Genomic DNA, 27,724 nt, shown 5'->3' on the forward strand with positions numbered 1-27,724 from the left:
ATCAGGATTGACCGTGATACCTTCTATGGTTGATTAGCCTGTAGACACTAAAAGTCTAGGGTCACACATGATGAATGATAGCTTGGGTTGAGATTCTAGGAAGCAGCAGATCAGTACTCTGGCACCTGTCCCCACTCTGGCACATGTCCCCACTCTGGCACCTGTCCCCACTCTGGCACATGTCCCCACTCTGGCACATGTCCCCACTCTGGCACATGTCCCCACTCTGGACCCAGAGGAACACTCTTGCTATTTTATCTGCCCGCCCACCCAGTTTCTGCTGGGCATGCAGGATAAAAATTGTTCCTTATGACTCTCCCACAGATGAGTTGTTGATCTTGGCTTCTGGTTAAATGAAGAACAACAATGGCAAAGATCTGTAGTGGGGAAAATGCTAGAGTCTATTATAAATGAAGTGATAACAGAACACTTGGAGGGCATTAACAGGATTGGACAAAGTCAGCATGGATTTATGAAAGGGAAATCATACTTAACAAATCTACTAGAGTTTTTTTGAGGAGGTAGCTAGTAGAATAGATAGGGGAGAACCAGTGGATGTGGTGTACTTGGATTTTCAGAAGGCTTTTGATAAGGTCCCACACAAGAGGTTAGTGTGCAAAATTAAAGCACATGGGATTGGGGGAATATACTGGCATGGATTGAGAATTGGTTGACAGACAGGAAACAGAGAGTAGGAATAAACGGGTCTTTTTCCGGGTGGCAGGCAGTGACTAGTGGGATATCGCAGGGATCAGTGCTTGGGCCCCAGCTATTCACAATATATATCATTGATTTGGATGAGGGAACTGAATGCAACATTTCCAAGTTTGCGGATGACACAAAGCTGGGGTGGAATGTGAGCTGTGAGGAGGATGCAAAGAGGCTCCAATGTGATTTAGACAAGTTGGGTGAGTGGGCAAGAACATGGCAGATGCAGTATAATGTGAATAAAATGTGAGGTTATCCACTTTGGTTGTAAAAACAGAAAGACAGGTTATTATTTGAATGGTGATAGATTGGGAAAAGGGGAGGTGCAACGAGACCTGGGTGTCCTTGTACACCAGTCACTGAAAGCGAGCATTCAGGTGCAGCAAGCAGTTAGGAAGGCGAATGGCATGTTGGCCTTCATTGCAAGAGGATTTGAGTACAGGAATAGGGATGTCTTACTGCAGTTGTGCAGGGCCTTAGTGAGACCACATCTGGAGTATTGTGTGCAGTTTTGGTCTCCTTATCTGAGGAAGGATGTCCTTGCCATGGAGGGAGTGCAATGATGGTTTACCAGACTGATTCCTGGGATGGCAGGACTGATGTATGAGGAGAGATTGGGTCGACTAGGCCTATATTCACTAGAGTTTAGAATAATGAGAGGTGATCTCATCAAAACATATAAAATTCTAACAAGACTAGACAGACTAGATGCAGGGAGGATGTTCCCGATGGCTGGGGAATCCATAACCAGGGGTCACAGTCTCAGGATACGGGGAATGCCATTTAGAACTGAGATGAGGAGAAATTTCTTCACTCAGAGGGTGGTGAACCTGTGGAATTCTCTACCACTGAAGGCTGTGGAGGCCAAGCGATTAGATGTATTCAAGAAGGAGATAGATATATTTCTTAATGCTAAAGGGATCAAGGGATATGGGGAGAAAGCGGGAACATGGTACTGAGTTAGACGATCAGCCATGATCATTTTGAATGGCGGAGCAGGCCCAAAGGGCCGAATGGCCTACTCTAGCTCCTATTTTCTATGATTCAATGATTCTATGATCTGGAAACAAGTGTTGGCCACACGATTGAGTCTTAAAGAAAGGTCAGGAAAAGCTTCAAAAAAAATTATCAGATCAAATTACTCTGCTGAAGAGCTCAAAATTACCATAATAAAAATTTGTCATAAATCAAAATTGTAACAAGAAGCACAGCTAACCAATCACACAGTTTATCTTCACTAAAAATGTTAAAATAATGCTTCAAAATACATTCATTTTACATTATACCGTAACTGCATGCTAACAGTCAAACAAAGGGAACTCCTAACTATAGCCCCAAGCTCCAGGCCCACATTCCATGGCAGGCTGGAGGACGCCCACATATCACAGAGCCTATTGTGAACTAACAGTGTAGGAACCTGCTCACATGGAGCATCTCCAATATCTTTCCGTGAAACATCAAGTTGAAGATAAGTCACTGTATCAATTCGCTTTTTCCTTTCTAGCCTTCCACCAGAAACAGGCAGACAGGACCTCGGTTTAACATCTCATCTTGAAAGAAGCACCTTCGACTGTTCAGCGTTCCCTGAGTTGTCACCCTGGGCTTTGTACTCAAGTTCTGGAGTGGGGCTTGAACCCACAACCTTCTCACTCCAGAGAGCGTTCTGGCGCATTCACTGGTTTGCTTCACCCTTCTGTTCTCCTACAATAAGTGTTGTTGTATTTGGGCCAGGCCTCAATGAAGGGTCAGGCTGTTAATCTGGTGAATAACTGAACTGTTTGGACCATGTTTGATTCAGTGCTGATTTATCTCACCAAAGGCAGTAAAGGTGCAACAATTTGCCTCAGCGATCGTGGATGAAGGAGGTGGACTTCTTGCTGCTGATCACTCTCCAGGGACCCCCACCCACCAATCTTGCTGGAAATGCGTGTCTACGCTTGCTGGTTTCAGCTATGATGCCCCGCTGTGGTTCATTAACCTACTGGCACTCAAGAGCAAGCCCCAAATGGGCACTTAGGTCCAGGCACAGGGTGTGAAACCCGTACCCCAGAAAAGAGTCACTGGGGTAACTTTCCACTTATCCTGGTGGAGAGTATCATTGGCTAGAAACGCATATGGGACACCTGGGCACACATTGTGTACGAATTTTTTGACCATTTAAATTAACTCCGTGTTTAAGTCATTCGCAGTTTTGACGGAATTTCCAATATGGATCCCCATCGGGCAAAGTTCTCCACTGAGAGCGTACAGTCGGAAAATTACCTCTAATGCCTTCAGGAGCACAGAGGATGCAAGAAGATTGACAAGAAAAAAATACACTTAGGTTGTCGGGGCTTAAAGGGTTAAATTGTGAGGACAGGTTGCATAAACTTGGCTTGTATTCCCTTGAGTTTAGAAAGTTGAGGGGTGGTCTAATCAAGTTTAAAGTGAAAAAAGCTTCAACAGGGTAGATACGGAGAAACTATTTCCTTTGGCGGGGGAATCAAGAACAAGAGGGAATAATCTTAAAATTGGAGCAAAGCTGTTCAGGAGCGAAATCAGGAAGCACTTTTTCACTCAAAGGGTAATGGAAATTTGGAACTCTCTCCCCCAAAAGGCTGTGGATGCTGAGGGACAATTGGAGTTTTCAAGACTGAAATCGATAGATTTTTGTTGGGTTAGGATATCAAGGGGGATGGAGCAAAGGCGGACAAATGGAGTTAAGGTGCAGATCAGCCATGATGTCATTGAATGACAGACCAGGCTCGAGGGGCTGAATGGCCTACTTCTGTTCCTATGTACGCCAAAACGCCAATGAGAATGAGACATATGAGACATATAAGCCTCATATGGTCATGTAGGACTGGAACTCAACAGTCCTACAAAACCCAAGGGAACCACAGGGCAGTTACTAGTACACACACCCAGCACAATGTCATCTATTTCTGTGCATTACAGTGCTCCAAGTTTCAATCGAGTCTGAGTCACCGATCACTGTGTGACGCAAGGGGCCCGTGATACATTTGTGCCGGTAAGTAGACAGATCAGTTTCAGTTTGGGTCATAACATTGTGATGTCTGGCACATGTTGGTGTCTGGGTCTTGCACAAAGTCCAGCTGTTATGCTGCTTTCTCCAACACCAAACCACACACAGATGTGGGTCCCTCTGCCAGGGTCAAAGTGTATCAGTCGCTGCTGAACTCATGGCAATATTTTGTGAATTATAGAATTGTAAGGCGGGGGGGTGGGAGGGGGGGGGTGGATTTTAACCCCCCCAGGACGGGCGGGAGGCGGGGGCAGTCCATTAAAATTTCAAAAATGGCAAGCCCAACCCCAACCCGCTTCCAACGCGCCCACTTCCGGTTTTAACGGAGGCGGGTTTGGGTGAGGCCGAGTGTCCTGCTCTCAAGAGGAGGGTCCCTCATTATAATATGTTAATGAGGGTACTTTCATGAGATTTTGGCAACAATTTGAAATTAACGCCTCCTGCACAGGTTTCCCAAGATTCAAGAAACTTGGCAACAAAACGGAGGCAAGTTTGAGCAACACTACATAGAATCATAGAAATTTATGGCACAGAAGGAGGCCATTCAGCCCATCATGTTTGTGCCGGCCGAAAAAGAGCTATCCAGCCTAATCCCACTTTCCAGCTCCTGGTCTGCAGCCTTGTAGGTTACGGCACTTTAAGTTCATATCCAAGTACTTTTTAAATGGATTGAGGGTTTCTGCCTCTACCACCCTTTCAGGCAGTGAGTTCCAGACCCCCACCACACTCTGGGTGAAAAGATTTCTCCTCAGCTCCCCTCTAATCCTTCTGCCAATTACTTTAAATCTCTGCCCCTGGTTATTGACCTCTCTGCTAAGGAAATAGGTCCTTCCTATCCACTCTATTCAGGCCCCTCATAATTTTATACATAATTTCATGGGGATGGTTAAAGGTCAGGTGTCTCGATATGAATAAAGGCTCGGTGCTCACAGCTGCTTTCTCAGAACCCTCTGCTAAACGGTTTGCGGAAAGTTCTTGTGTGACAGATGTATTGAAGAGCTTTGGAGGATTTCAACCTGAGAACACCAGGATGGGTGGCACCAAGGCTGCTTTAGATTGGACCTCGGATGAGGAAGACAATCATCATGCACAGCAGTGAGGTCTGCTGAGGTGGAAACTGCAGGTGGACGACAGAGAGGGGACCAACAGAGAGAGGAGCAATAGAGGGGCCGAGTTCACAGGATGCACTACCCACCTAAACAGGGTGTACAGATAAAGGCTCAGCTACCTTGACCTCTCGGAAGAGCAGTGCTTCCAGAGGCTGAGATTGACACATCAGGTGGTCGTAGACATCTGCGGTCTCCTAGAAGAAGAGCTGCTCCCTGCTGGACCTGGTGCTCACGCATTACCAGTCGTTGTGAAAGTCACCACTGCCCTCAATTTCTTTGCATATAGCTTCTTCCAGGTGCCACCAGATTCATATCGAGGATCTCCCAGTCGGCTGCACATAAACACATAAGGCAGGTGACGGATGAGTTGTTTTCCAGGGCTGGGAGGTATGTAAACTTCCCCTGTGCTGACAATAGCCAGAATGAGCTGGTTTCCCACAGGTACAGGGTGTCATCGATTGCACCTATGTGGCAATCCGAGGACCACCAGATCAACCAGGAGCATTTGGCGACCACAAGGGATTTCATTCCATCAGTGTTCAGCCGGTGTTCAACCACAGGAAAAGGTTCATGCAGGTCTGCTCCAGATTCCCTGGGAGCTGCCAGGATGCTTTCATCCTGCGGCAATCCAACATCCCCGACTGTTCATACCTGGAAGAAGACTTAAGGGGTGGCTGTGAGGACACAAAGGATACCCCCTTCACACCTGGCTGATAACACCTGTGAGGAAGCCCACCGATGAAGCCCAAGAGCCATATCACCACCAGATGTGTCATCGAGCAAGCCATTGGCATGTTCAAGATGCGCTTCAGGTGCCTGCACAGGTCTGGAGGCTCCCTTCAGTACTCGCCAGCGAGGGTGTCTAGAATTATCGTGGTGTGCTGTGTTCTGCACAACATTGCGCAGCAGCGATGATTAGAGGTGGAGGAGGAAGAAGGCGCTCATCACTCATCATCTGATGACGATTCCAATGAAGAAGAGGAGGAGGAGGAGGAAGATGAAGATGGGACACCCAACGCCAGGCCAGCCGCTCACTCAGGATGCCAGGGATGCCCTAATAACTCGAAGGTTCAGTTAGTCACTCACACTGGACCAAAGTAGGTATCACATTCCCCCCCTCCCCCCCCAACCACGGACACAAAGCAGTCCTGGAACCAACCATCCACCCGTTGCATATCCCTCAACTGGTGCCATCAATTCATGTTTTCACGTTCATCATCAAGCAACTGAAAAGGCCAGTTAGCACTCGGCAGGCAAGAGAGGGCAACACGGGGAAGTGGTGCAAAGTAATAAATTTTATGTGAGATAATAACAAAAGGAAACTTAATGACAGAACATTCTCACAAACACCCTTTGTGAATTAAAATTTATTTTTCTTAGTTTGCCTACCACTCCTACGAAGTACGACCCCTGTGGCTTCAGCAGAGGTAGAGACAGGCTGCTCAGATCCCTGCTCTGACTCTTGGCCGATGACCTCTGGGTGTTGGAGCCCGTGAGGGCCCCGCCAAAGACTGCTCCATCGGCACCTGTTTAGGGACAGACTCGGCCATCGGGAGATGAGGCAGCACGTCCGGTACTGGCTGGGAGGGGGACGACGGGTGAGACATGGGAGCGCCTTGAGTGGAGTTCCCACTTCTATGACCCCTTTCGCCATCATCCTTCTCCTGGGTCAGCGGCACATCACTCCCACCACAGTGCGGGAGAGCAGCTTGGTGCAGATCAGGGACGCCTTGTAAGGCCATGGATAAGGCATCTGTCATCCTGCTTAAGACAGCAGACATGCTGTCATCCAAAGTCTGCACAGCCGAGGTCATGGTCTGCATGGACTGGTTTGATAGCCGCGATTGAAGTTCCGCAGAGGCGGCCACTCTCTCCATGGCAGATATTCTCGCAATGGCCTGCGACCTCAATCCACAAATGTTGGAGCTGGACTCCTCCATCCGCTCTGCTATTGTGGAGAGTGTGCGAGGCACGTCTGCCAGTACCTCGCAAATTTGCTGCTGTCCCTCTATAATTGTCCTCATTATTGATCGCCCCTGAGGTTCAGCATCTGTGTCCAGCCGAGCAGAGCTGGGAGATGAGTGCACCCCCACCCCGACACGGACTCTCCACAGCTGTCCCTGCCACCATGCTCTGCTCGTGCTCACTTGTGAACTGTGACTCACTAGATGAAAACCCAACTAAATGTCTAACTGGACCCCGCAGTGCGAGTATCTGCACTGGTGCCTGGTAATGTGTCCTGTGATGGTGCACTCTCAGAAGGAATCATGTCCTCTGAGCTATCATCCTCAGAAAAGTCGTAAAACTGCTGCTCTTCGCGTGAAGACCCTGGAGGAAAGAAGATTCAGATATGAATTAGTACTGGTAATGTAAAAATGTTGCCACACACCATAATTAGCTTATCATAGTTCACTCGTTGCTGAAATCAAGTCAACATGACTAGTGTCTTATATGAGATGTGGGTCAGAGATATTTTTAATTCTGTCACCAGGTAGCTGCAAAGTCCCAGTCCCTCCATGTCCGATGGTCAGGGACACAGAGATGCCACTGATCTCCGTGGCCCCTTCTTCTGCATCTGTCAGCTGCACTATCTGTGGTGGGCCACCTCCGTTCCTCTCCCTCTCCCTTCTGTTTTGTGCTCTCTTCTTCTGCACCAGGGAAGCAACAAACCTATGAGTGACTGTAAGGCTTGTGTTTACCCTATAGATCCAGTGGGGGTGATAGTCAGGCAGATGTATCACATTGAATAAAGACTGGGGTGAGTGGCAGTGATGGATGGATAAATGTGGAGGTGAGGAAGTGAAGCATAGAAAGTGAACAATGGGTGCTCGTGAAACTGAAGTGGGTGTGAGGTATGATGTGATGGAGTGGGCTTGACAAGACAGAGTGAGGGGGGCTGTTGTGCACTACAGGATGTAGGTGAGTCTGCAACTGTACTCACCTTTCCTGACCTGACTAGGTCATTAAAGTGCTTCCTGCATTGGATCCAGGAATGGGCCATAATGGACCTGCTGCTGACCTCTTCAGTCACCTCCAACCACGCCTTCTTGGTGACAGCAGCAGGTTTCTTCCTCTCGTTGCTGAGGAAGATTATTTCCTTCCTGCTCCTTACTGCACCCAGCAGTACATCAAGTGATGGGTCGTCAAACCGGGCCTTTGATCGTCCTGAGTCCATCTTTAAACTTCGCCATCTCTTTACACAACCTCCCAACTCCTTCACATTCCATCTTTGGATCGGCCCTTTAAATAGTCGACTTGAGATTGCATCATGCAGGTGCGCATCACGCCCGCTGTCACGCATTGGAGACGCGAAACGCGCAAGTAAAATTATAATTAGGCAGCCATGTTGAAATCAGACATTCCGAATCGCCGAAACCTCCTCCGGGTTTGGCGCCCGCTATCGCCCACTCCCCTGCTCAGAACCCGCCTCTGCTTCATTATCGGGCCCATAGAATCATAGAATCATACAGCACAGAAGGAGGCCATTCAGCCCATCATGCCTGTGCCGGCTCTTTGAAAGAGCTATCCAATTAGTCCCACTCCTCCCTCCTTTTCCCCATAGCTCTACAAATGTTTCCGCTCAAGTATTTATCCAGTTCCCTTTTGAAAGTTACTATTGAATCTGCTTCCACCGCCCTTTCAGGCAGCGCATTCCAGATCATAACAACTTGCTGCGTAAAAAAAAATTCTCTTCATTTCCCCTCTGGTTCTTTTGCCAATTACCTTAAATCTGTGTCCTCTGGTTACCAACTCTTCTGCCACTGGAAACAGTTTCTCTTTATTTACTCTATCAAAACCTTTCATGATTTTGAACACCTCTATTAAATCTCCCCTTAATCTTTTCTGGTCTAAGGAGAACAATCCCAGCTTCTCCACTCTCCCCACATAACTGAAGTCCCTCGTCTCTGGTACCATTTTCGCAAATTCTAGATTTCTGTTCCAAATTCTAGTGTTAATAGCAATATACACAATAGAATTAAGCCCAGTTTAGTGTTATATGGTATCCTGTCAATCACTCTGTATTCAGTCCACAAACCTACCTCTTCCCCCCAACTCCATTTTTCTTGAAAGGGACCCAATAGAGGCTTCATGAAATAGCAGGAAGATAAATGTTTCAAGTTAGATTTCCCTTTCAAACCAAAGGAGGCTGCGATGATTCAGTGGGTAATGGGTGTCATTTGGAGTGGAACTCAGCCCATAGCGACCAGGAAGGTCCCAGGTTCAGTCCCTGATTTGTGCTGAGTTAGGTGACAATGGGGCATTGAAATGGCCCCAGTGTGCCTGGGTTATGGAGTGGAAAAATTATCCAGGCTTTCCCCCTTATGATCGCCCTCCACTGACTCTGGCTGGAAAGTGTGGGTAAGTTAACAGGATCAAGCTTGGTCATGGTACACCCCCCCCCCAACGGTCAAATAATCTGCTGATACTCACTGTCTAGGCTCACACGTTAAAAACTGACCACTTGGGACCAGTTACGTGAGGACTGCTAGCCTCTGGGCAATTGTATCCAAGCAGAAGTCAGCACCTTCAGAAGGCAGGGGGAAAGGACTCATCAAGTCATCTGCTCGCGCAAAAAACATTCATAATGGTCGATAGAGGCTTCTAATTGCCTTGGAGAGATGTACAAGATACACAGGGATCAGGAAGGCCACTGAATCCATTTTAGCTCATTCATCTGGAAAATCTTCGCCACAGCATCCAAATGGTGATGGCAAACGGTCAGCTCCATTTGCCCGATATGGGCAGCTGTCCAAGATAAACATGGATGGGCGTAAGTGATAAGGACTCTGATATGGTCTCTTGAGGCTGGAGGCCATTCTTATGGCACTTCTCTGCATTGTATCCAGGTGCTGAACAATTCCCTGTGCCTTGTTGACCAACAACAACTTGCATCTGTATAATGCCTTTAATGTAGTAAAAACATCCCAAGGCTCTTCACAGGAGCGTTATCAGTCACTGAGCCACATAAAGAGATATTAGGATGGGTGACCAACAGCTTGGTAGATTTTAAGGAGTGACTTAAAAGGAGGAGCGAGAGGTAGGGAGGCCGGAGAGGTTTAGGAAGGGTAATCGAGAGCTTAGGGCCCAGGCAGCTGAAGGCTTGGCCGCCAATGGTGGAGCGATTAAAATCGGGGGATGTGCACGATGCCAGATTTGGAGGAGCGCAGAGATCTCGGAGGGTTGTAGGGCTAAAGATGTGCTCTTACCGGCTTTCCCTCCAACGTATAGTCTGCAGATTATTGGCAGTTTTGTTCTTGTCAAGGTGATATGATCTGAATGATTGCCACCAGTGGCACCCTTGGAAATCTAGGATCTCCGTGGGCTTTACGTGCTGTTTCTCAGCAGAGCACCTGATGGGCGTCCATCAAGAAAAACTCCTCTTCCGATCCATCACTGACAATGAATGATTTTATTATAGCTCCAAATTGATATCATCGTCTAGTGATGACACCCAGCAACTGATTGCTCCACATCAGTTGACGACTGTTCACAATCAGCAGCAAACATTCAATTTCAAACTTGCTTTTACAAAGTAGATGAAACGTGGCAATCCAAGCAGTGCTCGGAATTCAATATTGGAGGGGTGTCCCCTATATTAGGTACAAGTTGTTACGAGCTTAGTGTTCCTCTACAAATAGACTAAGGGAAACACTCTGAACTGTAATTCTAAAGGCATTTAATCGGGACGCGGGCATCGCGGTGTGTAATTAGCCCTCACCCGGTGGTTCCAATGCAAGCGGTACGTTAAATTCATGCTGCCTCCTTATTCACCTGATTGTAGCGCTTCTCACCAACAGTGGTGGGGGGGGGACCCAGATATCGCGAGAGTTGCTCGCACCTCTTAAAGGCAGCCTGCTTCTCTTATGTGCAAAATATAAGATACCGGAGATCAGACATCGTACATGTAAAACTCAAATGCAGGTCCCGTCCCTATGTTTACAAACTGTTGATTTATGTTAAAACATTAAAAAAAGGTTGCGCACTATTAAATCCCACATCCTCCAATCTGCACACCAGACCTCACCAATCTGCTGATCTGAGTTTGTACCGGGCCTGTGAGAGAGCGTGCACCAAGGTTCTCTGCTGATGCACTAGAGGCCTTGGTGCAAGAGGTGGACAGAAGGAGGGACATCCTATATCCACAGTGGGGGGGGGGGCAAGAGGCCCTCCATACATATGCTCCCGAGGCAGTGGGAGGCAGCGGGGGACGAAGTCAATGCCAGGTGCATAGCACCACGATCATGGATGTTGTGCAGAAAGAAGTTCAATGCTTTGATACGAGTGGTCAAGGTGAGTGAGGTCAGCTGTCAAGTGGCGTCTCCCACCAACTGCACCACTAGCTGCATCCACTGCTCCTCACACTACACCCCCCCATCACCCACCTACCAACAAACTCTTTCAATCAGTACTCAACTCTTCCAATCAGATGCTTCCTCTCACCCTCACACATTAGCATTATTGCAAGCCACACACCCACAACCCACAGGTCACACACACTGGCAGCTGTTCAACCATGACAGCCACACCACTCAAACAACCTGCAGGACAATCACTAACACACATCCCGCTTTCTTCAGAAGCAGGTGGCGCATAACAGGAGGTAGCAAGTGGCGGAGGCATTTAGCCCCTGGAGCCTGTTCCACCATTCAATGGGATCATGGTTGATCTGTGACCTAATTCCATATACCCGACTTAGCCCCATTTCCCTTAATACCCTTGGTTAACAAAAATCTATCAATTTCATATTTAAAATTAACAATTGAGCTAGCATCAACTGCTGATTGCAGAAGAGCGTTCCAAACTTTTACCACCCTTTGCATGTAGAAGCATTTCCTGACTTCAAACCTGCAACTCCTGGCTCTAAATGTTAGGCTATGTCCCCTAGTCCTAGTATTCAAGTATAGGAGACTCCCAAAAACAGGTACAAAGGCATCAGCAGCCAGAAGCAATAATCCAGCAACTAACGTGTAAATCCTGCATGGTCCCTTTAAATAGCGCTGGTGGGGGGTCCTCCAGGCCGTCTATGACATGTTCAGCTGGTCGTGGTTAAGACAGTGCGTTGTCTGGAGCGTTGAGTGCCAAAGTGGTTTCTATCCCTTTAAATCAGTGTTGCACACTGATCTAACGCATACCCTCCTCACTTTACACGCTGCCGATGTTCGTTATCTGCGCCTGCGCGAACCTCTTTACCAAGATGGCGTCCAGCGGACGTCATGCTAGAAGCGTGCACACGCATTCCGGACACCATTTTGAGACCTCAGGAGGCCGCGTAGCGCCTGAAGAATGGGCGCGACATGGCCGAATTTCTAGCCCATTCTGTTTGAAACTAATGGTCAGCTTATATTACACACAACTGTTGCAAATGGAAGAAGTTGTGTTGGAGTAAAATGACCCTACATAATAGAAAGAAAGAAGGAAGACTTGCATTTGTACAGCGCCTTTCACAGCCTCAGGATGTCCCAAAGCGCCAATAAAGTACTTTTTTTAAAAGTATTGTCACTGTTATAATGCAGGAAACGCAGCAGCCAATTTTGCGCACAGCAAGGTTCAACAAACAGCAATGGGATAGTGACCAGATCATCTGTTTTTTTTAGTCATGTTGGTTGAGGGATAAATATTGGCCAGGACACCGGGGAGAACTCTCCTGCTATCCTTCAAAATAGTGTCATGGGATATTTTACGTCCACCTGAGAGGGGAAATGGGCCTCAGTTTAACATCTCGTCCAAAAGACGGCACCTCTGACAGTGCAGCGCTCCCTCAGTACTGCACTGGAGTATCAACCTGGATTATGTGTTCAAGTCTCATGGACTGGGACTTGAACCCACCTTTGTTTTGACTCAGAGGCAATAGTGCTACCCACAGGCTGACATTAGCATATAGAGGCTTACTGCATTCATCTGAAATTCTTTTGTCTGCTATTTTAGTCCCTGACATTAACCCGTGCTTAACCTCTGTTAAAATAGCAGAGGAAGGAACTTGACGTCAAATTCCAGCACCGTCCTTGACTCCACGAGTGTTGCTGTGATGTCTGACTGTCCAATGTCAAGTTGTAGATCAATTAGAACCTCCTCTAGTTGAACACTTGAAAGAGCAAAGCCATCAGTGCCCCTGATTGTATCTTCCTCCGCGACAGCTCACTCAGGCTGAACCTTATCCTGAGCTGAGCCTCAACCAGGTCACTAAAACTGCTTATTTCCACCTACAAAATATCGCCCAATTCTGCCCCTATCTCGCCTGCCCTATTGCTGAAACTCTCACCTACATCTTCCTCAGCTCCAGGTTCTCCATCTCCAATGCTCTCTTAGCTGGTTTCCTCAGCTCTACCTAACATAAACCTCAGCTTATCCAGAACGCTACTATCTGCAACCTGTCCTACATACCTCTCACCGCCTCCTCCCCGCCACTGGACACAATATTCTAACTGTGACCGTTTTGTATAGTTTTAGCATCACCTCTGCTTTTAATAAAAAAATCCCCGTTGCAGTGGGTACATATGGCTTTAACATGTGCGATTTCTGAGACTGGAATTTAATTAATGGGTTGTTAATTATGGACAAAAATTGGCACTCAATAGCACCTCCCAGTCCTGAGACCAAGAAGGACAAGAGTAGCAAGATCGTGGGAGGACATTATCTCCAAGTTCCCCTCTAAGTCACACACCGTACTGCCTTGAGCACGTATCACCGTTCCTTCATCATCGGTGGGTCAAGATCCTAAAGCTCCCTACCTAACACCATCGTGGCAGCACTATCATCAGGAGGACTACAACGGTTAAAGGAATAGGCCCTCCACCACCTTCTAAGAATGGGCATTTGATGCAGCTTTGCCAGCATTGCCCACAACTTAAGAAAAAAGAATCACGTGTTTCAGGTTTAAAAAAGGATATGGGGGTGCAGTGATTATGTCATGGGACCAGTAATCCAGAGAACACGAGTTCAAATCCCCCTATGGCAGTTTGAGAATTTGAATTCAGTTCAAAAAATTTGGAAATAAAAAACTGGTATCAGTAAAAGTGACCATGAAGCTGTCGGATTGTCGTAAAAAAAACCCAACTGGTTCAATAATGTCCCTTTAGGGAAGGAAACCTGCCGTCCTTACCCGGCCTGGGCCTATATGTGACTCCAGTCCCACGCCAATGTGGTTGATTCTTAAGTGCCCTCTGAAGCCACTCGGTTGTATCAAACAGCTACAAGGACGAAGGTGGTCCACAATTACCTTCTCAGGGCAACGAGGGATGGCCAATAAATGTCAGAAACACCAACATCTTGAGAATGAATTAAAAAAAGAAACTTTACCCTCAATATTCCTTATTTGGCACTGCTGTGATTTTATAAATCAGCAGCCAACAACCTGCCAATTAGCAAGAAAGAAGGAAGAACTTGCATTTATGTAGCATCTTTCACGACCTCAGGACATCCCAAAACCCTTTATAGCCAATGAAATACTTTTGAAGTGACTGTTTTAGTGGTGTTGGTTGAGGGATAAATATTGGCCAGGACACCACAGAGAATTCCCCTGCTCTTCTTTGAAATATTCCCATGGGATCTTTTACGTCCACCTGAGAGGGCAGATGGTGCCTCGGTTTAACATCTCATCCCAAAGACTGCACCTCCGACAGTGCAGCACTCCCTCAGTACTGCACTGGGAATGTCAGCCTAGATCCTGTGCTCAACTCTCTAGAGTGGGACTTGAACCCGCAACTGCCTGCCTCAGACATGAGAGTGCTACCTACTGAGCCAAGGCTGACACCAATTAATTATACATTGATCAAAAAAGAATTCATTTTGGTGTCCGTTGTCCTGTTATCTCAGCTCAGGACTTTTATTTTCACCGGGAAGAGGCTGGTGAGCTCCCTGCCCACTCGCACTTTGACCCCTCTTCACAGGCAGCCCGAGGGACAGTGAGACATGTGGTGGGGCTGAGGGTTACATCTACTAATCCAACTGATTCGAAGACGGAGGGACTGGCCTGGGTAAAAGGTGCAGTAGATCAAGGTAACTTCGTTTGAACAACAAATAATTAAAGCAACTAATTTGAATACATTCAAGGCTGAGTCAGACAAATTTTTGATCAGCAAGGGAAATGGGGAAAAAGGCGGGAAAGTGGAGTTGAGGTAAAAATCAGATCAGCCATGATCTCATTGAATGGCGGAGCAGGCTCGAGGGGCCGAATGGCCTACTCCTGCTCCTATCTCTTATGGTCTTATGAATGTTTAATTAATGATTGCAGCACTAGACATGGGTGACATGAAAATGCCTCCACTCTGGGCTGCTGATCGGAGTTGTATCAAATGGATAGTAAAACCACACCAGAGGGCAGGAACTTGATTCATCTCCTGTTGACCCTAAGCCCTCCCCGACAGATGTACACACACACACACACACACACACACACCGTGCTCTATCCAGTCTCAAGTAAGTTCAGACTATAAATGTATTTGCATGGATTATTAAATCATCCTCATGCTCACCAACGGTGCATACATTTCCAGTGATTAATGACTAGGAGCCACCAACCTGACAGTGTCAGATGGCACTGGTCATTTCAAATATACTCAGTCACGCCAATTGTACAGCACATACAGTGAAAGGTGCTGCCTCATGTGTTACTGAGCAAGGCAGGCCAGAAGGTGCCTAGTTCAAATTTAAAATTTTCATCCTCGTGTTCAAAACCCTCCATGGCCTCGTCCCTCCCTACCTCTGTAACTACCTCCAGCCCAACAATCCTCCGAGATCTCTGCGCTCCTCAAATTCTGGCCTCTTGTGCACCCTCCAATCCATTTGCCCCACCATTGGCGGCCCTGCATTCAGCTGCCTAGGCCCTAAGCTCTGGAATTCCCTCCCTAAACCTACCTGCCTCTCTACCACTCTCTCTCTCCTCCTTTAAGTCACTCCTTAAAACCTACCTCTTTGACCAAGCTTTTGTTCACCTGTCCTAATATCTTTTTGTGGGGCTTGGTGTCAAATTTTGTCTGATAACACTCCTCTGAAATGCCTTGGGACATTTTTATTATGTTAAAGGCTCTATATAAATGCAATTTGTTCTCGTTGTTGTAATCTTTCACTTCACAAAGATGGCAGCCACCTCCTGTTGTATTAAAACTACCGCAGACATTTGTTTTAAATTGCCTCGGGCTCTGAGATGATCTTGTCATTATCGTATTGCTGTTTGTGGGACCTGGCTGTGTGCAAATTGGCTGCTGCGTTTCCTACATTATAACAGTGACTACACTTCAAAAGTACTTAATTGGCTGTTTAGTGCTTTGAGACGTCCTGAGGTTGTGAAAGGCACTATATGTGTAAGCTGTTTCCTGATCAGATTATCGCAACAACCCATGGTGTGCCAGTCACAGGGAAGCTTGCCTGCTGACCACATAGATCGGAAAATGGTGGATGCATTGCTCACGATTTTTGAATTACTGGTAGAAAGAATTTGACAAACTCAGTTTGTCAACATGCAACACAATTGCACAATTCATGTTTGAAAAGCATCATTGTGTTGCAAAAACGTCATTTTTTTTCTTCCTTATCCTGGGGTGATGATCCCCACTTAAACAGCAAAACAGGAAGTCGCTCTGGTCAATATGGCTGTTGGGCTAACACAGAGCAATAGGAAATGACTATAATTAGAGAAGTAGCAATGAAACAGGAAGAGAAATTAAGGCCCATGCTTCTCTTTTTCATAATACATATATAAAGAAAGAACTTGCATTTATATAGCGCCTTTCACAACCTCAGGGCGTCCCAAAGCGCTTTACACCCAATGAAGTACTTTTGTGTATAATCACTGTTGCAATGCAAGGAAACGCAGCAGCCAATTTGCACCCAGCAAGTTCCCACAAACAGCAATGTGAGAAGGACCAGTTCACCTGTTTTATTGGTGATGTTGGTTGAGGGATAAATATTGGCCAGGACACCGGGAAGAACTCTCCCGCTCTTCTTGGAAATAATGCTATGGGATGACCGCCTGAACAGGCTTAATTGGTTTAACATCTCACCCAAAGGATGACACACCTGTAAATGTAGCAATCCCCTCAGCACTGAACCGAGGCGTCAGACTAGATTGCGTCATGTCCTGGAGTGGGAGTTTGAACTCACAACCTTCTATGGCTTAGAGTCAAGAGTGCGACCAACTGAGCAAGCCTGAGTCTGTGACAAATGTTTACTGTGGCAAGTGGGTGCCAATTGTCAGCAGGATTAATTGCATACCTTAAAATGCAAATAAAACCCGTAAAGAGTTGATAGCTTTTAACAGTAATATCTGCAGGAGTCTGGACATTTGGTTCACAGTGACAGCCCTAAAATAAATCCAACAGCTTCTGGTTTGGCGACTTCAGCTGTATTGAAGTGAGTTGTCTAGGCATTTGCAATCTGCCAACGTTCAGAAAACTGCGGTGATGTACAGGAGCACTTGAGTGCTGTACGTTGGGGAGAAGAGGAGAATAGAAAGGTCTAACTTGACAACTGCGACACCAAACTCGAAATTAATACAAGGCAAAAATTAAAGCAAGTATGAAAAGAGATCTTAACGGTGTAGAATAAAAAGATAGAAAACAACATTTGAAATTCATCCAGTACAAAGGAGGTGATGGGTAATTGCGGGAATTGTATTGGGGGCAAAGGGGAAAAGAGGAGAGAATTTCCTGATTGATGGATGTAGTTTATATATCAAATAATGTTCATGATACGATAATATTCACCGTGGGGTGGCGGGGGTTTTGGTGGGGGGGTGTACGACATATAGGAATGTCAGGAGGACATAAAAATATAAATTCAAATCCCTTGCACAGAAAGAATAAACCTAACATAACCTCAAAAAGTGCAAATCTCTCCATGCAATTTTCTCCACTAGGCAGTGACAGAATGGAACCATGGAACTTGCACAAGAGAAGGCTATTCGGCCCATTGTGTCTGTGCCATCCCTTTACTAGAGCAATCCAAAACTAATTCCCCTGCCTTTAGTGTGGACTGATTGTATCAGCAAATTCAAGAGGCATGGATAAGTACAGCTCTTTGAAAGAGCTAAATGATTAGTCCCACTCCCCCGCTCTTTCCCCATCGCACTGCAAATTTTTCCTTTTCAAGCATATATCCAATTCCCTTTGAAAAGTTACTATTGAATCTGCCCTTTCAGGCAGTGCATTCCAGATTGTAACAACTTACCGCAGAAAAAAAAATTCTCTTCATCTCCTCTCTGGCTCTTTTGTCTTTTCCGGTCCTGTGCATTCCTATGTTCTTAGTTATGATGTTGCTAACACGTCGCACCCAGAGAAAACATTCAATGGTGACAGTTTGTTAGTAAATTTAGGGATTGACACCAAATGGTAAGTATCCATTCAGACACCAAGCCTGCGGATCTACTTCTACCAGAGGAAGTAACGGTCAAACCTTATGGTGCTCTGGTCAGGCCACACCTTGAGTATTGGGTCCAGAACTAGACATCGAGATACAGCGGGCATACTCAAGCATCTGAGACAATTCAGAGAAGAGCGATGCGGCTGATCTCTAGCGTTGGAGGTCTAGGTTATGAGAAAAAAACTTGGGCATTTCATCCTGGAATGGAAGCACCGGAGAGGTGATCTTACAAAGGCAGGTAAAGTCAATAAATGGCTTTGAAAAGTTGCATCGGAAAAATTACTTTATACTAAATTTAAAGGAAGAAAGAAAGATTTGCATTTATGTGGCACCTTTCACCACCTCAGGATGTCCCAAAGCACTTTACAGCCAAAGAAGTACATTGTAAAGTGGGAAACACAGCAAAGTCCCGTTCCTGGGTACGGTAGCATAGTGGTTATGTTACTGGGCTAGTAATCCAGAGGCCTGGACTAAAATCCAGAGTCATGAGTTCAAATCCCGCCACGGCAGCTGGCGAATTTAAATTCAATTAATTAAATAAAAATCTGGAATAAAAATACGAGTATCAGTAATGATGGCCATGATACTACCGGATTGTCGTAAAAACCCATCTGGTTCACTAATGTCCTTTAGGGAAGGAAACCTGCCGTCCTTACCCGGTCTGGCCTATATGTGACTCCAGACCCACAGTAATGTGGTTGATTCTTAATTGCCCTCTGAAATGGCCGAGCAAGCCACTCAGTTGTAAAATCTCGCTACGAAAAGTCATAATCAGAATAAAACCGGACGGACCACCCGGCATCAGACCACTAGGCACCGGACACGACAACGGCAAAACACCAAGCCCAGTTGACCCTGCAAGGTCCTCCTTACTAACATCTGGGGACTTGTGCCAACATTGGGAGAGCTGTCCCACAGACTAGTCAAGCAACAGCCTGACATAGCCATACTTACAGAATCATATCTTTCAGCCAACGTCCCAGACTCTTCCATCACCATCCCTGGGTATGTCCTGTCCCACCGGCAGGACAGACCCACCAGAGGTGGTGGTACAGTGATATACAGTCAGGAGGGAGTGGCCCTGGGAGTCCTCAACATTGACTCTGGACCCCATGAAATCTCATGGCATCAGGTCAAACATGGGCAAGGAAACCTCCTGCTGATTACCACCTACCGTCCTCCCTCAGCTGATGAATCAGTCCTCCTCCATGTTGAGCACCACTTGGAGGAAGCACTGAGGGTAGCAAAGGCACAATATGTGCTCTGGGTGGGGGACTTCAATGTCCATCACGAAGAGTGGCTTGGTAGCACCACTACTGACCGAGCTGGCCGAGTCCTGAAGGACATAGCTGCCAGACTGGGCCTGCGGCAGGTGGTGAGCGAACCAACACGAGGGAAAAACTTACTTGACCTCGTCCTCACCAATCTACCTGTCGCAAATGCATCTGTCCATGACAGTATTGGTAGGAGTGACCACCGCACAGTCCTCGTGAAGATGAAGTCCCGTCTTCGCACTGAGGACACCATCCAACGTGTTGTGTGGCACTACCACCGTGCTAAATGGGATAGATTCAGAACGGATCTAGCAGCTCAAAACTGGGCATCCATGAGGCGCTGTGGGCCATCAGCAGCAGCAGAATTGTATTCCAGCACAATCTGTAACCTCATGGCCCGGCATATTCCTCACTCCACCATTACCAACAAGCCAGGGGATCAACCCTGGTTCAATGAGGAGTGTAGAAGAGCATGCCAGGAGCAGCACCAGGCGTACCTAAAAATGAGGTGCCAACCTGGTGAAGCTACAACTCAGGACGACATGCATGCTAAACAGCGGAAGCAACATGCGATAGACAGAGCTAAGCGATTCCACAACCAACGGATCAGATCAAAGCTCTGCAGTCCTGCCACATCCAGTCGTGAATGGTGGTGGACAATTAAACAACTAACGGAAGGAGGAGGCTCTGCAAACATCCCCATTCTCAATGATGGCGGAGTCCAGCACGTGAGTGCAAAAGACAAGGCTGAAGCGTTTGCAACCATCTTCAGCCAGAAGTGCCGAGTGGATGATCCATCTCAGCCTCCTCCCAATATCCCCACCATCACGGAAGCCAGTCTTCGGCCAATTCGATTCACTCCACGTGATATCAAGAAACGGCTGAGTGCACTGGATACAGCAAAGGCTATGGGCCCCGACAACATCCCAGCTGTAGTGCTGAAGACTTGTGCTCCAGAACTAGCTGCGCCTCTAGCCAAGCTGTTCCAGTACAGCTACAACACTGGCATCTACCCAACAATGTGGAAAATTGCCCAGGTATGTCCTGTCCACAAAAAGCAGGACAAATCCAATCCGGCCAATTACCGCCCCATCAGTCTACTCTCAATCATCAGCAAAGTGATGGAAGGTGTCGTCGACAGTGCTAGCAAGCGGCACTTACTCACCAATAACCTGCTCACCGATGCTCAGTTTGGGTTCCGCCATTCGCAACCCCTCAGATAATGAAGCAGTCCGAGCCCGCATGCAGCAAGACCTGGACAACATCCAGGCTTGTGCTGATAAGTGGCAAGTAACATTCGCGCCAGATAAGTGCCAGGCAATGACCATTAACAACAAGAGAGAGTCTAACCACCTCCCCTTGACATTCAACGGCATTACCATCGCCGAATCCCCCACCATCTACATCCTGGGGGTCACCATTGACCAGAAACTGAACTGGACCAGCCATATAAATACTGTGGCTACGAGAGCAGGTCAGAGGCTGGGTATTCTGCGGCAAGTGACTCACTGCCTGACTCCCCAAAGCCTTTCCACCATCTACAAGGCACAAGTCAGGAGTGTGATGGAATACTCTCCACTTGCCTGGATGAGTGCAGCTCCAACAACACTCAAGAAGCTCGATACAATCCAAGATAAAGCAGCCCGCTTGATTGGCACCCCATCCACCACCCTAAACATTCACTCCCTTCACCACCGGCACACTGTGGCTGCAGTGTGTACCATCCACAGGATGCACTACAGCAACTTGCCAAGGCTTCTTCGACAGCACCTCCCAAACCCGCGACCTCTACCACCTAGAAGGACAAGAGCAGCAGGCGCATGGGAACAACACCACCTGCACGTTCCCCTCCAAGTCACACACCATCCCGACTTGGAAATATATCGCCGTTCCTTCATTGTCGCTAGGTCAAAATCCTGGAACTCCCTTCCTAACAGCACTGTGGGAGAACCGTCACCACACGGACTGCAGCGGTTCAAGAAGGCGGCTCACCACCACCTTCTCGAGGGCAATTAGGGATGGGCAATAAATGCTGGCCTCGCCAGCGACGCCCACATCCCGTGAACGAATAAAAAAAAAACAGCAGTGTGATAATCACCAGATAATTTGTTTGCTCGTCTACCATGGGATCCTTTACATCTACCTGAGAGAGCAGACAGGGCCTCAGTTTAATACCTCATCTGAAGGATAGCACCCCTAATACTGTAGCACTCCCTCAGTACTGGGAGCAGTAGCCTAGATTACATGCTTAAGTCTCTGGAGTGAGATTTGAACCCACAACATTCGGATTCAAAGGCAAGAGTGGTACCCAATGAGCCACAGTTGGCTACTTGGCCAAAGAAGGACACGGGTCCACACGTTCACATCAGTAAATACATTACACTACACTTCAAAAGCATGGTCCTTGACTGTAAAGCACTTTGGGATGTCCTGAGGTCATGAAAGGCGCTATATAAATGCAAGTCTTTCTTTTCTTTAATGTCAAATTTAGGACTGATATCAGGAAGCCCTCCTCCACAAAGAGAGTGAGAAATACATGGAATAGACTCCCGGAAAAAATAGTAGAAGCAAAAGCCGTGGAGCAATATGGATACCACAATGCTGAGACTCTAGCACCTTTCTGGAAGGGTAATGTAAGATGGGCCAAATGTCCTTCCTCATCCTCAACTATTTTGCAATCATTGGGCTATTCCACTGTGGGTGCATCACATCTGAGTCTGGTCTTGTCCTCATCCAATGTGCATGGACTTCCGCTTTGCAGCAGGCATCACTGGGCAGCAATCAGCAGAGGGCGTCCTGGCTGATTCTTTCATTTCATAGGACTGAGAAAATGTGCCTTCGGGAGAGGTGACCCTGAGCTGAGTTCCGAGCACATATCCTCTCCATCACCAAGACCACCCACTTCCAACTCCGTAACATCACCCGTCTCCATCCCTGCCTCAGCTCATCTGCTGCTGAAACCCTCATCCATACCTTTGTTATCTCCAGACTCGACTATTTCAATGCTCTCCTGGCTGGCTTCCCATTTTGCACCCTCTGTAAACATGAGCTCATTCAAAACTCTGCTCTCCTTCCCCTAACTCGCACCAAGTCCCGTTCACCCATCATCCCCGTGCTCGCTGACCTACTTCGGCTCCCGGTCCGGCAACACCTCGATTTTAAAATTCTCATCCTCGTTTTCAAATCCCTCCATGGCCCTCGCCCCCTCCCTATCTCTGTAACCTCCTCCAGCCCTACAACCCTCCGAGATCTCTGCGCTCCTCCAATTCTGGCCTCTTGCGCATCCCCGATTTTAATCGTTCCGCCATTGGCGGCCATGCCATCAGCTGCCTGGGCCCTAAGCTCTGAAATTTGCTCTCTAAACCTCTCCGCTTCTCCACCTCCCTCTCCTTAAAACCTGTCCTAATATCTCCTTATGTGGCTTGGCGTCTCTCCTGCGAAGCGCCTTGGGACGTTTTACGACGTTATAGGCGCTATATAAATGCAAGTTGTTGTCGTCGTTGTTGTGGGAGGACGGTCGAACAAGAAACCCAGTTTTGGAATCCTTGTGACATCACCGTGCCGACTCTGTGGAATTGGAAATAACCAAGGAAGGAATTTGTTTTTAAAATGTTTTGGATTTCAGCACTACATGTCTGGACGTGTTATTTTTCAAGCCCTAGACTGGAGGGGAGAAAGGAATCCTCCTTTCAAAAGCCACTCCATGTTATTAAACAGAAGCCATGCAGCATTTTAAATGCCATGTGGGACATGTTACAGTGCACAGCCCTACAAATTAACTAGGCCACTAAGCACGAGCTGCAGCATTTAACGCAGTCATCTGATGGGTGTTTTAATGGCCTGCAGGGCAATGAATGGGACTTGTCTGAGCAGAGCTCACTCAATGCTTGAAGGCACAGCCACATACCACGTCAACTCATATTGGAGAGCTGCTCAGACTGCAGGCAGACTCATGCTCTTTGGAATTACGCTGCGCCGCTCATCCCTATTAATCGCCAGAACCTAATACAACAGCAACTTGCATTTATACAGCGCCTGGAATGTAATAAAAACGTCCCCAAGCCGCTTCACACGAGCGATTATCAAACAAAATTTGACACCGAGCCATATAAGGAGACATTAGGACAGGCGAACAAAAGCTTGGCCAAAGAGGTAGGTTTTTAAGGAGTGTCTTAAAGGAGGAGAGAGAGGTAGAGAGGTGGATTAGGGAGGGGATTCCAGAGTTTAGGTCCTAGGCAGCTGAAGACATTACCTGAAGGTAACTGATCTTCAAAATGTGATTAGCGGTGCAAAACCACAGATGATTTACATACATGCAAATTGCACTCATCGAATATACCGCACAGGCTTAACACAAAAAATAAATGTCAAATGGCATGCAAAGTGCAATGAGAAATGAGATTTGCTATGAGCAGTAAAAGGTTGGCCATTATTTAAATTATTATTTCCAGTAGCAGGCCCGTTGACGCAATTTGTAAGGGTGCTGCACGGTGTCGAACTGAGCTCTACAGATCAGGAAGGGCCTTGGTGCAGTCCGTGATCTCTGCTGACTTCACTGATCTCAGGCACCTCCAGCCTTACAATTGGTCTCAGTGTCCCGGGGCTTGGGAGGTAAGGGTTGCCAACTTCCAAGATTCTCCAGGAACTCAAGATTAATCTCCTGAGAAATGCTGCAAGCAAAACCCGGGAGGGAATTCCAGAGGTTAGGGCTGGAGGAGGTTACAGAGAAGGGGAGGGGCGAGGCCATGGAGGAATAACTATCCAGTACGTGTGTCTATCGTACTCCGTACGAGGATGAGAACTTGATTGTGATGCAGCAATGACAGGGGTACCAGGGCAATGATGGAGTTGCGTAGAATCTACACTGCCCTTTCCTGTCGTTCCTTACGTGTTGTGACAAATGGTTGGTGCTACTTGTACGAGGTGGGTTTGGGCAGCAAGCCGTCCGATCCCTGTCAGCACGCAATGGGCTAGCGTCAGCTCTGGAATTCATGGCCTAGCCCCACCCTATATCTGTAGCCTCCTCTAGCCCTACAACCCTCTAAGATCTCTGCGCTCCTCCAATTCTGGCCTCTCGCGCGTTCCCGATTGGAATCGCTCCACCATTGGCAACTGTGCCTTCAGCTGTCTAGGCCCTAAGCTCTGAAATTCCCTCCCTAAACCTCTCTGCCTCTCTTCCTCCCTCTCCTCCTTTAAGACGCTCCTTAAAACCTACCTCTTTGACCAAGTTTTTGGTCACTTCTCCTAATATCTCCTTATGTGACCCGATGTCAAATTTTGTTTGATAATCACTCCTGTGAAGCGCCTTGGGGTGTTTTACTATATTAAAGGCGCTATATAAACGCAAATCATTGTTGTTGTTGTTGTCAGCTGGACCAAGTGATCTGTTTGGCCAGGTTTGGCCCACAGTTGTCTGTATAACATCCGGAATTACAGTCAGGAACCAACAAAAACTTGCATTTATGTCGCACCTTCTCCGATCTCAGAAACATAGAATTTACTGCACAGAAACAGGCCATTCAGCCCAACTGGTCTGTGTTGGTGTTTATGCTCCACATGAGCCTCCTCCCACCCCTCTTCATCTAACCCTATCAGCATAACTTGTATTCCTTTCTCCCTCATGTGTTTATCTAGCTTCCCCTTAAATTGCCTCCAACGACCGAGTCCCCACACACCCGATATTGCTCGGCCTACATATCCACCCTCACAGTGTAAGACCTTCCTACGCCAATCGGAGAGTGAGCAGACTCTTCATTGCCCGATTGGATGATTCTTCACTGTCAGTCAACAGCCTTTATGCCCATGAAAATAATAAACAAAAGTGTTCAAAGAATTATTTTTTTTAAAAAAGCAACATTTATTTTTATTGCCCTGTGATTTTCCTCTCGGGTTTATGGAGGCTCGCAGCGGTGTCCTGGAGATTAGCCTTTAATTCCTGGAGACTCCAGTGCCAATCCTGGAGGGTTGGCAACCCCTTACCTTCTCCTCGAACCGTCGCAGGCCTTGTGAGCAACGGTGCTCACAACAGCGCAGTGCTCCCTCATCGGGTCAGCCCAGACTGCGTGCTCACGTCCTGGGGCAGGATTTAGGGAGACACAGCCACATTAAACGTACCTATTTGGCCAGGTTACTACAGGCCTGACCTGGTGTAACACTAGTGATGCGTCCAGGGCGTGGTGAGTGGGACCTGGAAGACATTAAAGGCAAAATATAGAAAATTATTTAAACCGCTGGTCCTGTCTAACTTTTGCCGTTTTTGCGCCTTATGATCATAATTTACTAAATTGATATGAGGGAAGATTAAAGAAAGAAAGAGACACCGAGGAGAACTCCCCTGCTCTTCTTCAAAATAGTGGCCGTGGGATCTTTTACATCCACCCGAGAGGATCTTGGTCAGCCCTCTGGCAAATTTTGAATCATTTGGGATTTGAAATTGACTTTAACTACTCCAGAATTACAGGACCAATGTAGATTGCTAAGTGGCTCCCCCTCCCCCTCCCTTGTCTTATCAAGCGGGTTCTATAGACTACACAATAAGGATACTGTCCTTTCACAGTTAGAATGCTGTGTTCTGGGACTGTCAGAAACAAACTGGCAGAGCTGTAGATCTGTATCTGTGACTCAAGCCAGGACAGGAAATCTGAAGCAGATACGCCCTTCCTTCCCGTCTCACCAGCTACCCCCCCCCCCCACCACCCCCCAACCCCTCCCCGCCCCCACCCCTCCCCCCTGCGCAACACTCACTGCAACCAGGGAACATTCGGTGAGAAGAGAAGTCTCGTTTACACTGGAGCTGTCCGGCTGGACCAGCCCCAGAACTGCGAGCCCGCTTTGAATCAAAGTCCATCGTTTTCCTTCAGAAACAGGGTCAACAGGTGACGTGTGTCACAAGTAGAACTTCACAGAATCGTACAGCACAGAAGGAGGCCATTTGGCCCATCGTGTCTGTGCCGGCTCTTTGAAAGAGCTATCCAATTAGTCCCACTCCTCTGTTCTTTCCCTATAGCCCTGCAAATTTCTCCTTTTCATTTATATATCCAACTCCCTTTTGAAAGTTCCTATTCAATTTGCTTCCCCTTTCAGGTAGTGCATTCCAGACTAGAACAACTCGTTGCGTAAACAAAATCCTCTTCATTTCCCTCCTGGATTTTTTTGCCAATTATCTTAAATCTGTGTCCCCTGGTTACTGACACACCAACCAGTGGGAACAATTTCTCCCTACCTACTCTATCAAAACCTCTCATAACTTTGAACATCTCTATTAAATCTCCCCATAGCCTCCTCTGCTCTAAGGAAAACAATCCCAGCTTCTCTCGACTCTCCAGATAACTGAAGTCCCTCATCCCTGGTACCAGTCTGGTAAATCTCCTCTGCACCCTCTTCAAGGCCTTGACATCCTTCCTAAAGTACGGTGCCCAGAATTGGACACAATACTTCAGCTGAGGCCTAACCGGTAATTTATAAAGGTTTGCCATAATTTGCTTACTTTTGCACTCTACCTCAGCACATCTGCTGCTGAAACCCTCAAACATGCCTTTGTTACCTTTAGACTCGACTATTCCAATGCTCTCCTAGCTGGCCTCCCATCTTACACCCTCCATGAACTTGAGCTCATCCAAAACTCTGCTGCCCGTATCCTAATTTGCACCTCGTCCCTTTTTCCCATCACCCCTGAGCTCGCTGACCTACATTGGCTCCCGGTCTGGGAACACCTCAATTTTAAAATTCTCATCCTTGTTTTCAAAACCCTCCATGGCCTCATCCCTCCCTATCTCTGTAACCTCCTCCAGTCCTACAACCCTCCGAGATCTCTGAGCTCCTCCAATTCTGGCCTCTTGTGCATCCTGATTTTTTTCGCTGCACCATTGGCAGCCGTGTCTTCAGCTGCCTAGGCCCTAAGCTCTGGAAATCCCCCCTAAACCTCAGCGTCTCGCTACCTCTCTCGCCTCCTTTAATATGCTCCTTAAAACCCTACTTCTTTGACCAAGCTTTGGTCACCTGTCCTAATACCTCCTTACGTGGCTCGGTGTCATATTTTGATTGATAATCGCTCCTGCGAAGCGTCGTGGGACGTTTTACTACGTTAAAGGCGCTATATAAATGCAAGTTGTTGTTGTTGTTATTGTCCCAGCATCCACAGCCTTTTGGGGGGAGAGTTCCAGATTTCCACTACCCTATATTTGAAAAAGTGCTTCCTGATTTCACTCCTAAATGGTTTAGCACTAATTTTAAAATTGTGCCCCTTTATACTG

At 47.2% G+C, this 27,724-nt stretch overlaps 1 protein-coding gene across 7 annotated transcripts in view; it reads right to left on the bottom strand.

Moving 5' to 3' along the window:
• LOC137330999 (uncharacterized) overlaps positions 1-27,724 on the bottom strand; it is a 149,228-nt gene that overhangs the window by 84,242 nt on the left and 37,262 nt on the right. For 5 of the 7 annotated variants that reach the window (XM_067994585.1, XM_067994576.1, XM_067994582.1 and 2 more), the window contains exon 2: positions 25,587-25,659. The exons of the other annotated variants lie outside the window; for them this stretch is intronic. Coding sequence is in view for 2 of the 5 variants with exons in the window: in XM_067994576.1 (XP_067850677.1) it covers positions 25,587-25,659 (73 nt within the window). In the remaining 3 variants the exon portion in view is untranslated. The remainder of the gene's footprint in view (positions 1-25,586; positions 25,660-27,724) is intronic. 7 annotated transcript variants of the gene reach the window in all.

This window comes from Heptranchias perlo, chromosome 13 (genome assembly GCF_035084215.1).
Source record: "Heptranchias perlo isolate sHepPer1 chromosome 13, sHepPer1.hap1, whole genome shotgun sequence".
NCBI lineage: Eukaryota > Metazoa > Chordata > Chondrichthyes > Hexanchiformes > Hexanchidae > Heptranchias > Heptranchias perlo.